The sequence below is a fragment of the Phascolarctos cinereus genome, unplaced genomic scaffold, assembly GCF_003287225.1.
Source record: "Phascolarctos cinereus isolate Bilbo 61053 unplaced genomic scaffold, phaCin_HiC Scaffold_5;HRSCAF=322, whole genome shotgun sequence".
Classification (NCBI taxonomy): Eukaryota; Metazoa; Chordata; class Mammalia; order Diprotodontia; family Phascolarctidae; genus Phascolarctos; species Phascolarctos cinereus.
Window position 1 is genome coordinate 337,904,396 of NW_027555958.1, and position 13,853 is coordinate 337,918,248.

Below are 13,853 nucleotides of genomic sequence, written 5' to 3' on the forward strand. Positions count from 1 at the left end.
TTCTGAGTTCTTGAAAATATAAAAATTCTTAGAAAACATCATTCTTTTACTTTATTTGATGATACAACTGTCTTAACATATGAATTTGCCCCAGTTCCTATCCATTCTCCCAAGATGAGTTGTAAAAAGCTCAGATGAAGTCACACACAGACTCATTTAATATGTACACACCTCATACACATATATATTGTGTGTATATATGTACTTAACCAATAGCTATGTTTAAAACTTTAATACAAATCCCAAAAGAATGTTTTAGGGTCAGCCCTTAGGGACAGTAATAGAAGTAGATTTTCATTGATCCAAACATCTGGTAAGTGGCCACTCTATAAAAGTCACTATCCAAAGTGGTAAGGGAGGCACAAAGATAAATAAAATACAGTTCTTGCCCTCAAGGAGCTTACAATCTGATAGGACATTGTCAACCATGGAATAGATAAGAGGAAGCAAAAATAACTGTTGATTATCAGACAAGTTATTTCTCCTAATCTTATGATTTTCTGATATTCTCTCATCATTTTATGGATTGCAGTGTTCTCTCTAGCTGGGATTCAATAACTATATTCACTTTAAAATATCCAATCAATCATTTAATGCTGAAAAAGGCCTTTCCTCTGGAAAGCATTTCTTGCTGCCAGAATTCTTCCTGTCTTTGAGTACCAATCTTTGTCAAATTGTTTACCAACTGGCCATACAGACACAGTGCCCTCTTGGTATGGGCCCAAGATAAGTCAACCCCATCTTCAAACCCTATTTCCTCCATTATCCATTATTTAATAAGACAACTCTTTGAAATTCATTCTATGCTTTCTTTCTTCTCAATATTTGGCACAGAGAACAAGCAGGAACTATTCCACACATCTGATTTAATGCTATAATTTGTTTCGTCTTACCAAGAAGGCAACTAAGAAAAATTTAACACTTTCTACAGTATTCATTAATTTCTCAGCAGATTTTGGTACTTAGACAGGGGTACCACCTCTGGCTCAAACTATAATCCTCGTATGATCCCAGGTATCTAATGCTTTTTCAAAGTCTGCATCATTACATTACCACCAGAATCACAGTAGCCATAAATACTTATCACAAGAAATTTCAATTATAAACAATGTGTACTATCCACTCCTTCCTTTTTAACTTATATTTTAATAACTTGATATAACTATCAGATGAGCTGGATGTATAGCCTCTTGGCAAAGCAAAAGGAAGACAAGCAACCTCCTCTGTGCTGGTGACAGAACTTTAATACCACGAACCTAAAGTAGCTTTAAAAAGCAGCTGAACCTGTTGGTTAATTAAACTCAAGTCAACAAACATTTATTAAGCACCTGCTATGTGCAAGACACTGAGGATACAAAGATGAAAAAAGAAAGTCACCGCCTTCAAGGAGTTTACAACCCAGTAGGAGAGAAAAAGACATATATACACACAACTATAATACAAGTTAGATTATAACAAGTACAAAGGAGGGGGTCAAACAATGGAGGTAAGGGTCATTTCTGGATGGAAGAGATGAGAAAAGACTTCATGTCAGAGGTGGCACATAATTTGGGGTTTAAAGGAAGAGAAGCATTTTAACAGATAGATGTATGAGGAGAATATTCCCAGCACAAAGGACAATATGCACAAATGCATGGAGGCAAGAAGAGATGGTACTGTGAGATCAGGGAATGGCAAGGAGTCTAATCTGGTAATAACACTGATTACATGAAGGGGAAGGTATGAGAGGGAGGTTAGAGACAGACTGTGGAGGGAGTAGAAAATTTGGTTAATGGGTCTATGCTATATTTAGTAGGTGCTGAAGAGGCACTGAGCAGGAAAGTGGCGATCCAAAGCATACATCATTAGAAAAATAATCTTGATAAAGATATAAAGGATGCCTCCTACAGGGGAGACACTGAAGGGCAGGGATACCAGTGAGACTGTTAGTACATTAGTTCAGGCAAGAGCTAAATAATAAAAGCCTGAGTGGTGGCAGTGGGAGTGAAAGGAATGGAGAGATACAAAAGTTATGGTAGAATCAAAAGGACTTAGCCATCAATTTTATGTAGGAAATAAGGAAACAGGAAAGTCACAAAGGAATCCAAGGTTTCAAGTCGGGGTGATGGGGAAAATTGTGGTGTTATCAAAAGCCAACTGGAAGTTAAGAGGACAGGCAGATTTTCTGGGGAAGATTATAAATTCAACTTTACATGTGTTAAACCTGAGTATGTAGTGTGTAATTGAGGTGGAAATAGCCACCCGGTAAATGGAAATTCAAGCCAAGGAGCTAATGGAGAGGTTAGGGCCAGAAATAAATGTGGGGGGGGGTCACTGGCATAGAGGTGGTAAATGAAGTCGCAAGAATAGATGTAGAGAGTGATGAGAGAGAGAGGGCAGAAAAAGAAGAGAAGAAAGAGGAGGACAATTAAAAGATAGGAGGAAAACGAGGAACCAACAATAGAGAACAGAGGAGTGGCTAGTGTGAAAGGAGGAGAATTATAAGATAGATGTGTCCAGGAATTAGAAGGCAGGCATGTCAGTGAAAGATTAGTCAATAGTATCAGACGTTCTCATAAGGAGAATGAGGATTGAGAAAAAGTATTAGAATTGTCAGTTAAAAGATCATTGTTGACCTTGGAGAAAAAATTTCAGCAGAGTTGTGAGAAGGAAATCCAGATAATTGAGGAGTAAATAGAAGTAAAAGCAGCATGTATAGATTACTCTCATTAGAAAGAACAGCTTCACATCAATTATATTAACTAAAAGTCAGTGTATCTGGCAGACATATTCCAACTTCCAAGAGGGCATTACTAAAATAATCCCCTCTGCTAGTGTAATTTATCTTACTAGTTAGGTATATACTTTGCTGCTAACTCATCCTGCTAGGTCCTTAATGAGGCAGTCCCTCTCAAAACATGTTATTCTAAAAGTCCCATACCAATATTCTTAAATGATCATGGTGGCTAATTGCTAACCACTGTCCTTAATTTTTTTTTATGTACAAATTGTCTCTTCTAGGCTTTACAGAATTATCTCAGTCTAGTGCTTAAACAGATTCAAAGCTATTTTTGGAAAAACTTAGATCACCATAGGCACCTACCTATGTGTAGAAGATGCTCCTCTATCTGGGTGAGAACATACAATAAACTTTCACCAAAGAACAACAATTTCCATCATATACATCTGATCAAAAGCAAATGGACCCTTCTTTCATGAATAACACAGAATATGGCTGTTTTCACAGAATTTAGTCATGAATTGACTGGTCTGAACCACACACCCAAAGCTATTGAGGCATTAGGTATTTCAGAGAGATATTCTAATGGATATGTTAACCATCAGTCCATTTCTATCCACTTATTAAATTAGATCGGAATGCTCTGTACATGGACAGTATTATGTTACTTCCCTGGAAAAATGCCTTTAAGTGAAAATTATCTGAAGAAAGTTTCTGTACCATTTGCAAAATTATATTTAGAGACATAGTCCAATATGTTACCCAGCGTCCATTATGTAAGGATTCAAGAATGCTATCAGTCAGATGATCTGGGTTTTAGGCTTGGTTTTATTACTTTCTGTTAATTTGGGCAAGTCACTTAATTTCTCTTAGAAACCTCAATTTCCTCACATATAAAAATGGATAGTGCTTATACTACCTGCCTCACAGGGTTGTTGTGAAGAAAGCAGTTATAAAATGCAGAGCCATATATGGATGGTATCCCAGAAGTCTCAGTGCAGTTTCAAGCTTTAAAAACTTCAGAAGCATAAATTCTACAAACTTAACAAAAAATACCAATTGAAAGTTTGCTTAAATTTCTTTTATACCTTACTTAGTTTGTGAATTCTGAACAATAAATTTTAAGTTTTAACAAGACGGGGGACTCCATCATTATGCACAGTGTGTGCAACAGTTTCTGGATAATACTTTCTCAGACTGGTGGGTCTGTAGAGAAGAGATCCTCTTCCTTGGCCATCTCAGTTACCTGATCTATTTCCATTAGACTTTTTCTTGTGATGACATGTCAAAACTGTCATGTATGCATAAAATTTCATTCTTTGTATGTTCTTAAGGTTAGGATTACCGAAATATAATCCTTTCAGTCACTGCACAGCAATTGATCAAAGTTTTTTACTAAGTTAAAAATCAACTGGAGTGATGTATAGCATAAGAATTTAATTAAAACATCAGTATTTTAAATAATTAACCTTCCAAGTGTTGCTTTTTGCAGTTTTGTAGCATTTATGCTTCCTAAATTTATTAAAGCTTAAAACTAAGATTTCTGAGACAGCCTACATAAATTTAAATTACTATTAGTATGACAACTCCTCCTAAAACAAGATAACAGAAAAAGCCCATTTCTCTCCAGATGAATTTAGATGATTCCTTTCAAAAGGTAAGAACTATATAACCTAGCATGTTTCCCTTTCCACCTTAGCTGCCAGAGAATTCAGAGCTGAATTTATTTTTAATTGATATATAACAACTTAAATGTCCCATACATCCATTTTCAGCTTCTTTTAATTATACTCCTATTTTCATTTTTAACTGCCCTGTTTTGCAGGCATTAAAAAAAATTTAAATTACCTAAAACATTTCAAGAAACAGGTAGGGCATAGGTCATAAAGAAACAAAGAAACATGTCAGCCCACCAAAGATATACCAGGCATGTTTACATATCACAAAACTATAGAGTAGAAAAAGTAATGGATCTGGAGTCATGAGAAATAGATTCAAATTCTAATTCTGCCATTTAATGTCCATGTGACCTTGGACAAGTCAATTATTCTCAGTCGATCTCAGTTTCCTCGTCATAAAATAAGGGTGATACCTGTACTATCTAACTCAAAACTTCACTATGAGGAAAGGACTATCTAAATTTTATCCATTATTGTCATTATTATTACCAATCACTATTATCCTTTTCATACTTTAATAGATCTCAGATCTCATTAGTGTGGATAATTCCAGCAATAATGAATATCATAACCTATCCAGGCTGTCTAATCCTCTACTATTTTTTTTTTTGGCCATGTACTCATAAATCCTAACACACTGGATATACTGCTTGCCATTATAGGTTCTACATACTTGTACTCTTTCCACTCCCTGCCCTAAATAAGTTCTGGTTAAAAAAAGCTATGAGCTTTAAAAAAAAAATTAAAACATCCTCAAAGGAAAAACAATTTAAGTCAAATTTTAGTCTTTTTTTCCCACATCAGATACTTAATGATGCCACAAACATGTGGCTGTCTGTATCCCAGAGTAGTTATATAATCATTGTACTACTAAATCATGCCATAGCAATAATGCTCTGGATGATCTCAGAAAAGACTGGGTACTAGAAGTAGAGTACCATGACTGGGATTTTCTTTCTCAAAATTTCCTGATCACCTCTGATTTCTTTGTAACACAAAGATGTTCAAGCCTTGGCCAACGGCTCACTTATTTCAACTAATATTTGATGCAAACATATTTAAAACAAAAGAATTTGGGAAATCAGAATTACCTTATAGCAAAATTATATAATTGAACAGGATTTTTTTTTACCTTGAAGTCCATTTAGGATAGAAGTAATTTCTACAGATTTAACTTGAACTTGTTCAGAATTTTTTATTTCAGTATCCAGTTTAGATGCTATTTCAGGTGGTGTATTTGCTGGAAATGGTGGTTTTGACAGGCGGCGAAGCTTACAATTTTTTGGAGAATATTTCTCATCTTTCTCTTTTTCTTTGTCAATTTTATTCTAGGAGAAAAAGAAATATTTATTAATCAAACTGTGATTTATCTTATTTATAATTAACAATGCTATAAATTATCTTAAAACTTTAGACTTATACAATTTAATTTTTAAAATATAAAAATACAGAACATAAAGAACACAACAAATTTAAAAAAAGTTTTCAAAGCAAAATGTCATGCAAGGAAAACTTTACCTTAATGGATAATAACAGATCTTAAAAATTGCTAAAATGAACTTTAGCAATGATAGGCTGTAAGGCTTTTTGAACCTAGATAAACTGCCAGATAGATTATGAGTATACTGGAGTCACAAAGCCCCTAGCACAAATAAAATCAAGCTTAAACTAAGAACTTATATAAAAAATAATTTAACCTGATTTTAAAGATACACATTTTCATTGCTAAAACGTGAGATAGAGAAGGGAAAATCTTTTGCTTTCCGTTGATAAATGATTAGCACTGAAAACAAAGGATTTCTCCTAGAAAGTCAACAATAGTGTCCAGCATTCTTTGTTCTTTCATGGGTTCAGTGGAGCTTTTTAAACGATGGGGAACTTTTGAAATTTATAGTTTCCAATCAGGCAAGAGTCTGGTTAGAATCAATTAAAACTACTCTTTAGCAATTACTCTTAGGGTATGTTTCTAAGTAATCTATGGAGATTTGAATTTCTAGAGCTGCTTAATGCAGAACTAAAAACAATCTTAATTCATGCTATTTAGTCTACATAGTTAGCACTCAAAGTCTCAGAATGCAGATTATCTGTGCCCTTGTCCTTTCTCCTACTGTAGATCTTTTCAGTACTTCAGTATTACTAATACTTGGCAGACTAAGGCTATTTTTTCAATATAGACTAAAATCAAAGATATTCTGCACTAAGCTAAACTGGCTTCTGACTCCTGGTGATCAACTAATCAGTTACTATCTTATAACATCCAGAGTAAGGCATTAAAATGTGCACTAGGTTATAAGGCTCTGGTATATTCTTGTTCTCCTAAAAGCTCTTATATACTCTTCTTTCTTTCTTTCTTTCTTTCTTTTTTGGCCAGGCAATGGGGAAAAGTGATTTGCCCAGGGTCACACAGCTAGTAAGTGTTATGTGTCTGAGGCCAGATTTCAACTCAGGTCCTCCTGAATCCAGTGCCAGTGCTCTATCCACTCCGCCACCTAGCTTCCCCATTAGCTGTTTTGTTTTGTTTTGTTTTTGTCAAGAATCACCCCATGATACACAGCTCAGCCTAAGCCTGCCTTCCTTCCTTCCTTCACAATTGGGGGGGAAAGTAGAGATAAAGAATATGTACTGGGGTTGGAAAGAATTTGATTTGTTTCCAAAAACTACTACACAAAATCACAAAATTAGCTGAAAACAACATTTTACAAAATATCACACCAACATTAAGTTACAAACCTACCATTAAAAAAGTCAGGAAGCATAAACATTTCTTTAAGTACTGTAATTAACAGCAAAGCAGAATTAATTTAAAAAAAGCAGTTGCCTACCTTTATTTTCTTTCGATGTTTTATTTTTGGTACATTTTTGTCAGCAGGTCTTACTATCTTATCTGCCTTAATCCATTCATCATATCTAAAAGTAAAAGCAAATTCTTATAAATACACAAAACCAAGTCCCTGGGAACATATATACAACATCAGAAGAGAAACTAATCAGAAACAATCCAGGTACACAGCTAGAAGACCGTCTAATTCAAGTACTTCACTCTAAGAGTCCAGAATCTGAATTCCACAGAAATTTTGTGACCCAGTGACATTGTTAGCATTAGATCCAACACTGTAGTTTTCCAAGCCAAAAGATCCTTGGCCTGACCACCCCATCCTGTACGGTTTATCTTTCTCTAATAGAATGTAAATTATTTGAGGACAGCTACTGTCTTTGCTTTTAATGCTTAGTATAATGTTTGACACATAGTAAGGGTTAATAAATGTTTTTTTAATTTATTCACTAATTAATCCTACATCAAGCTTCTGGGTTCCCAGTCCAGTGCTCTTGTCCACTACACCATGCTGTATCTCATAGGAAAAAAAAAATAAACCTGTATGGTGAATGGCACAATTATTTACGTGTAACATTAGGAAAGTTGTACCATATCGCCTTCTAAGATGTTAATTACAGTCCTACCTAAAAGCATTTTCAAAATTTAATGATCAAAATAATATATTAAGTCTACGTTTTTTAAGAGACAAAAAGTATGACAAATTAAAAACTTAAAAAACAAATAACTGCTGCTTTACCTAAAAACGGGTACCACTTCTCTACAACTGAATTTTCTTAAGACAGAGTTTCTTTCAGATGAAAGAAGTTCTTTGATAAATACACACACACACGTATGCATGTGTGCATATATGTGTATCTATGTATACACACATATACATGTAAATATGTACGTACCAGGGATTTCTTTCCCAAGTCTAAGTACACTTTCTAGTTTTTCATTTACATGTGAAAATAGTTGGTGGAACTGGGTTTCCAAAGTCGCTAACTACAAGGAAGTGGCTGTGTATACCACTGGAAGAGGGACTAACAGACATAATGAGACAATGATATAAGTAAACCAGTAGTTACACTTCAGTGTTTATGCAAAAGAAGGAAATAGAGATAGCGATTAAAATAATGAAAGTCCCCAACTCAGTTACTGCCTTAGTAACTTAGTAGGTTATTTTTACTCTGTTAGGCTTGTTGAGAAATGGTGGCACCTCCTGGGCAGAATGCTAATACTGGTAATATTTTCACAGCACTTGAGGGCTCTCAGGTATGTGGCTATTCCCCCAAGATAAATAAGGTAGTTATCTCTGACAGTGGTGACTGAGGGTGTGGGGATTTATAACAGTGGGCCTGTCAATGAAAGGAGTGAAGAGGAGAGTGCTCTAGAGTAGTTTTCACATATACTGACAAGCCCATAACTTCAGCTTCAGAGTAAGGTGGTGGAAAGAACACTGGACTTGCAGTCAAAAGATTTGGGGAAGCCACTTGGTCAGCCTGCAGTCATCCTAAAGGGCTCACATGAGGCACAAGTGAAAAAAAAAAGCGAGACTATAAAAATGTATGTAAAGATATTACCCTTGGGGCAACTAGGTTGCGCAGTGGATAGAGCACCAGCCCTGAAGTCAGGAGTACCTGAATTTAAATCCGGCCTCAGACCAAACGCTTGACATTTACTAGCGTGTGACCCTGGGTAAGTCACTTAACCCCAATTGCAAAAAAAAAAAAAATCCTACTAAAACCTCAACTCTTATTCTTTATTAGCACAACAATGCCTGTGTGTGCTCATTACTGTTTTTAGCTCCTCCATTAAGATTAAAAGTCTTTTGAACTTCATTTCACTAAAGTCACTATACAGAAAGAGGAAAAATTGTTAATTTTCTTCCTAAAATTTGAAGGAGGAGAAAAAAAGAATGCTAAAATTACAAATGTAAATGATATATTTCAAAAGTTCAAAGTAAACTCCTGGAGGCTTATTTACATGAAAAAGCTGTAAGAATTTAAAACATGTCACAATAGACTCTGTCCTTTCTTATTTAACTAGATTTTGTCAATTATGCATTTACTTAATAATATTGTACAATTTTTGTTCCTGATTAGTATGAAACTCACTCAGTGAATTTGGTTTTATGACCCAAATAAGATTTGGGCAATCATGAAATTCTAATGTATGGGTCCACTAGTTTTCAATTTTTCTGTAGTTGCCACTATATCACCAATATAATATACATCAAGCACAAAATATTTTTTCTTTTTTTTTTCTTTTTTTTTTGCTTAGGCAGTGGGGTTAAGTGACTTGCCCAGGGTCACACAGCTAGTAAGTGTTATGTGTCTGAGGCCACATTTGAACTCAGGTCCACCCAAATCCAGTGCTGGTGCTCTATCCACTGCGCCACCTAGCTGCCCCCAAGCACAAAATATTTTCAAAAGCTCCAAACTCATTCACTAGTTAAGAATTAAAATATTTATTGGAACAAAAAAAAAGCTATAGCCCAGTGGGATAGTTAAAATACTAGCTACTGTTCTACTGGACATGGCAATGGTTACTATCCATGCTAGTGCAGCTTAACCATAATGAAGATGCCACCTGATATATCCCCATTTAGAAAGTTAAGAGGACTGGTCAGAGGGAAGTATATGGTGGGCAGCAGATGGCACAAGGTACTCAAATTTAAGGAATTAGAGAGAAGACATACTCAATTGTATGAATAATTTTGATAAATTTTAAGGAAATTAAATCTCTCCTATATTTTTTCATCATCATTATATGACATCTTTGGAAATGTAGCAACATGAAAACGATTCTATATGGGATGATATCAGAAATTCTTAACTTTGTAGAATCATACAAAATATATTCTCCCTGTAAATATACATCCCTGCAAATATTTCTTGTCCAGGCTTTTCCTTTCTAATATTATCTATCTAGATTTTTTCCTGCTTTTTTTCAAGTTCTTATATCTTATTATAAAACTTGCATTACTTTTTTAAACCATAAAATTACAGACTTGCCAAGGGGTGATATATACAATTCTTGTAAGAAGATAATTGGAAAAAGCTTTTCAGTTAAAACTGTGCTGAAGCAACAAGATACAGTGTGACCAAAAAAAAAAGTTTAGAAAAACATTAGCAAAAGTAGATCAGCAATTGAAAATACCTTGCGAAAAATGTAAAGTACAAACATTTTCACAAACACATACTACAAAATTGACTTGAGTAAAAACAGTGACTTCACAAAAAAAATCTATCTTATCCAAGAAAACAGTAACTTTCATAGAAAATAAAATTATAGCAAGTAGTTTATAACTTTGCAATATAAACACAGCATTTTGAAAACATTTTGCACATCAGCTAGACAATTAAAGAATAAAAAGGGCAGGTTTGCAAAAACTATGAAAAGGCAAAAACATGCAGGAAAATCTTAATGTTTCTTGAACTATCAATGAGTGTCAGAAAGACTTTGATCCAGTTAACTGACAACAGCACAACTGAAATAATTAAAACAGAATGGACAATATTAACAAGCTTGATATAATGATCAGTACTTGATTGAGTATCTCAGCACCAAAGTACTAAGAAGCAATGACTAAATGTGAATGGATATTTATAAGTAAGGAAAAAAACCCAAAACAATATAATTCTTAGTTATCTGCTCAGAAGCAAGGCTTTTTGAGGGGGATGAGCGCATTAAAAAAGCAGGCTGCAGTCAGTTTTAATTCAGGTGTGGACAAACTCTGTCCTTGGGCAAAATACTTCATTTTTCTCTACCTTTTAAGAATACTGTTGTCATTTGTGGGAGTAACTCCAATTATGATTAAGATATACTTGAATGCAAAGGATTCTGATTCAGTAGCCAGATACAAGGGAATGCTAGCAAGAATCAGAAGGCTAACTCTAAATCAAGAGTTTTAGTGTTTCTGAAAATTTGAAATTTATTGGAATATTTTCAAAGTATATGTTAATGGCAACTATTAAAGTATAGCCAGAAAGTAGATTTAGAAATACTTTAAACATTAGCTACATAGTCGATAACTTTTACATTTGGTTTGGAAAATGTATGTCTTGGTTTCCTGAGCAAATCAATATATTAGTGTTACACTTGAAAACCTACTGCCTGAAATATATATACATATAAAATTTTAAAATGAATATATACACAACTAAGCAAGCATTAGTTATCAACCGAAGATAGTAAATGAATTCAAAATCTGTGTATGAAATGTTTTAACATATGCAGCTGTTTAATCACCAACTGCACAGTGCATAATTATAACTTGCTACAGGCATTGTGTAGATATAGTCAGTAAATAAGTCTCACATCTTGTCATACAATTAACTTTTTTTAAACCAGAATTAACTAATTTATTTTTAAATTAAGTTTTTTTTCAAAAAATTAACCCAAATCCTTTTCTTCCTCTCCTTAACCCAACTTTAAAGTTTTCTCTTAAATAAAATAAAGCTACCGTAATAAATAACTATATTGTCAAACAAAACAAACTCTTGCATTGAGCACATCCAAAAATATCTGTCCATCTGTCTTATCTATCTATCTGTTTCTGTCTCAATCTGCACTCTGAATCCATTACTTCTCTGTCAGGAGGCAGTTAGCATGTCTCATAATGAGAACTGATACAACTTTTAAACAACTTTCCCTGTAGTGTCCCAAAAAGAAATCCAGGATCTAAGACAAGCTGAAATATTTTTCTCAGAAACTGATCAGAATGGAAAAAAAATTTCTACTAAAGGAATATAAAACACAAAAAGGAGGTTATAAGAGGAAGAGAATTCAAAATAATAATGAAAAACAAAATTTTCAAAGAGTGGATTGTTAGTGAGAATTATAAAACTTATAAATAAACATTTTGACAATATTCACCCACACTAAAAAAATGGCTTTTAAAAATCTTGCATTCAGGTTGCACATGAAATTTTGCTTATTTGCTTTAGGAAACATCAGAATTAATCTAAAGAAAAAACTTACTTTAAGCTTATCTTTACTCGGGCTATAGCAGAAGTAAAAATTCTGATATTTCTAAGAGGTAGTGGGAGAACTGATGGTAAAATAACAATAAAAAGCTAAGAGGGTTATTAATATTTTGCTATTTTGCTAGACGTACAAATGCTACAAATCCTGCTATTTAAGAGGTTAAAGCTAGCGGACTGCTTGAGCTCAGGAGTTCTGAGCTTCACCAGGGCTAACGTGGACTGCGTTATGTAGACTAAGTCTCACCAACATAGTAAGCACTGAGGAAGAGGAATTAGGGTAGAAGGGAGGGACAATAGGAGCCACCATACTATTTAAAGAGGGGTGAACTCGACCAGGTTGGAAATGGAGCAGGCCAAAACCTCTATGCCCATCAGCTGAGGGACTGGGCCTATGAGTGACTGCACTACTTCTAGCCTCGGTGAGATAGGAAGACTTAGTCCCCGCCCTCTACTCCAATAGAAGGAAAGAAAAGAAAATTTTGTGTTATTTTTAGCTCATGTGGAAATGATGATCATGATCATTAAAGAGAAAAAGAAATGGTGATATGTGTGTTATAAATATCCAAAATGAATATTGCTAATAGATGGATTTAAACAATGAGTGTATACATGCATTGGCTCATAAGCAAAACATGGCCTAGCTGGAAACAAACTTCCCAAGTTCTAAACTGTCAAATGGGACTTAACTAAGATAAAGAAAATCTTGATGTAGGGTATATAATAAAGCAATTAAGTTATTTTGTAAATATAAAAACAACCCCTCCCCCCAAAAGCCAACCTTATATAATATTAAAAAAAACAACAATACTTTTGTAGTACAAGTTTTGTTTTCAGTATTTTAAAACTCATGAAGTCAAAAGCTACTGTAAAAACATTAATTTAAATATTTCTGTATTCATTTATCTTTAAGCTCTTAAGAAAAAGTGTTCCATCTGCAAATGAACCAATTTCCAGAGATGAACCTTTACACAGATAACTTTAATTACATTATAGTATTTTCAAACTTGGGCATGCTGTTAAGAGGCAGCTAGGCAATTCAGTGGGTGGAGTACTAGACTTGGAGTCAGAAGACCTGAGTTCAAATTCTGCCTCAGACACTAGTTGTGTGACCCTGGGCAAGTCACTTAGCCTTTATTAGTTGCAGTTTCCATATCTGTAAAATAGGAATAATAATAGCACTTACTTCCCAGAGCTGTTGTAAGGACCAAATGAAATAATAAATGTAAAGTGCATGGCAAACCTTAAAGTGCTACGTAAATGCTAGCTGCTATTATCATCTGTTTTATAGGATGACTGACAATCTGAAATGCACTAGGAAGGCAGATAACGTGTTTAGAATATTTAGGTGGTTTAGAAAAGATAAACAAAACAGGAAGTTGGGGTAGCAGAGAAAATGGGAAGGGAAACAAATGGAACAGGTGATGGACAAAAGAAATGGAAATGAATTGATAAAGGAGAAATAGTGCCAAAAAGCATTGTAGCCATTTTTTAAAGAAACCCCATTAGACAGCCTTGGTTGCAGCTTAGTAGCTTGTTCCAAAACAGATTTGGATTTTGTATTGAGAAGCAGGTGTTTCCAGGCTTCACATATACCTAATGCCTTTTTTTGGCACCATGAAAATTGCTTAGCCTTCTCAAGAAGATGAAAC

The 13,853-nt window shown here is 34.4% G+C and overlaps 1 protein-coding gene across 6 annotated transcripts in view; it reads right to left on the reverse strand.

Moving 5' to 3' along the window:
• Positions 1–13,853, reverse strand: part of ARID4B (AT-rich interaction domain 4B) — a 202,517-nt gene that overhangs the window by 23,812 nt on the left and 164,852 nt on the right. For all 6 annotated transcript variants that reach the window (XR_013487288.1, XM_021000411.2, XM_021000414.2 and 3 more), the window contains 2 exons: positions 7,221–7,305; positions 5,531–5,726 (listed from right to left, as the gene is read on the reverse strand). Coding sequence is in view for 5 of the 6 variants with exons in the window: in XM_021000411.2 (XP_020856070.1) it covers positions 5,531–5,726; positions 7,221–7,305 (281 nt within the window). In the remaining variant the exon portion in view is untranslated. The remainder of the gene's footprint in view (positions 1–5,530; positions 5,727–7,220; positions 7,306–13,853) is intronic.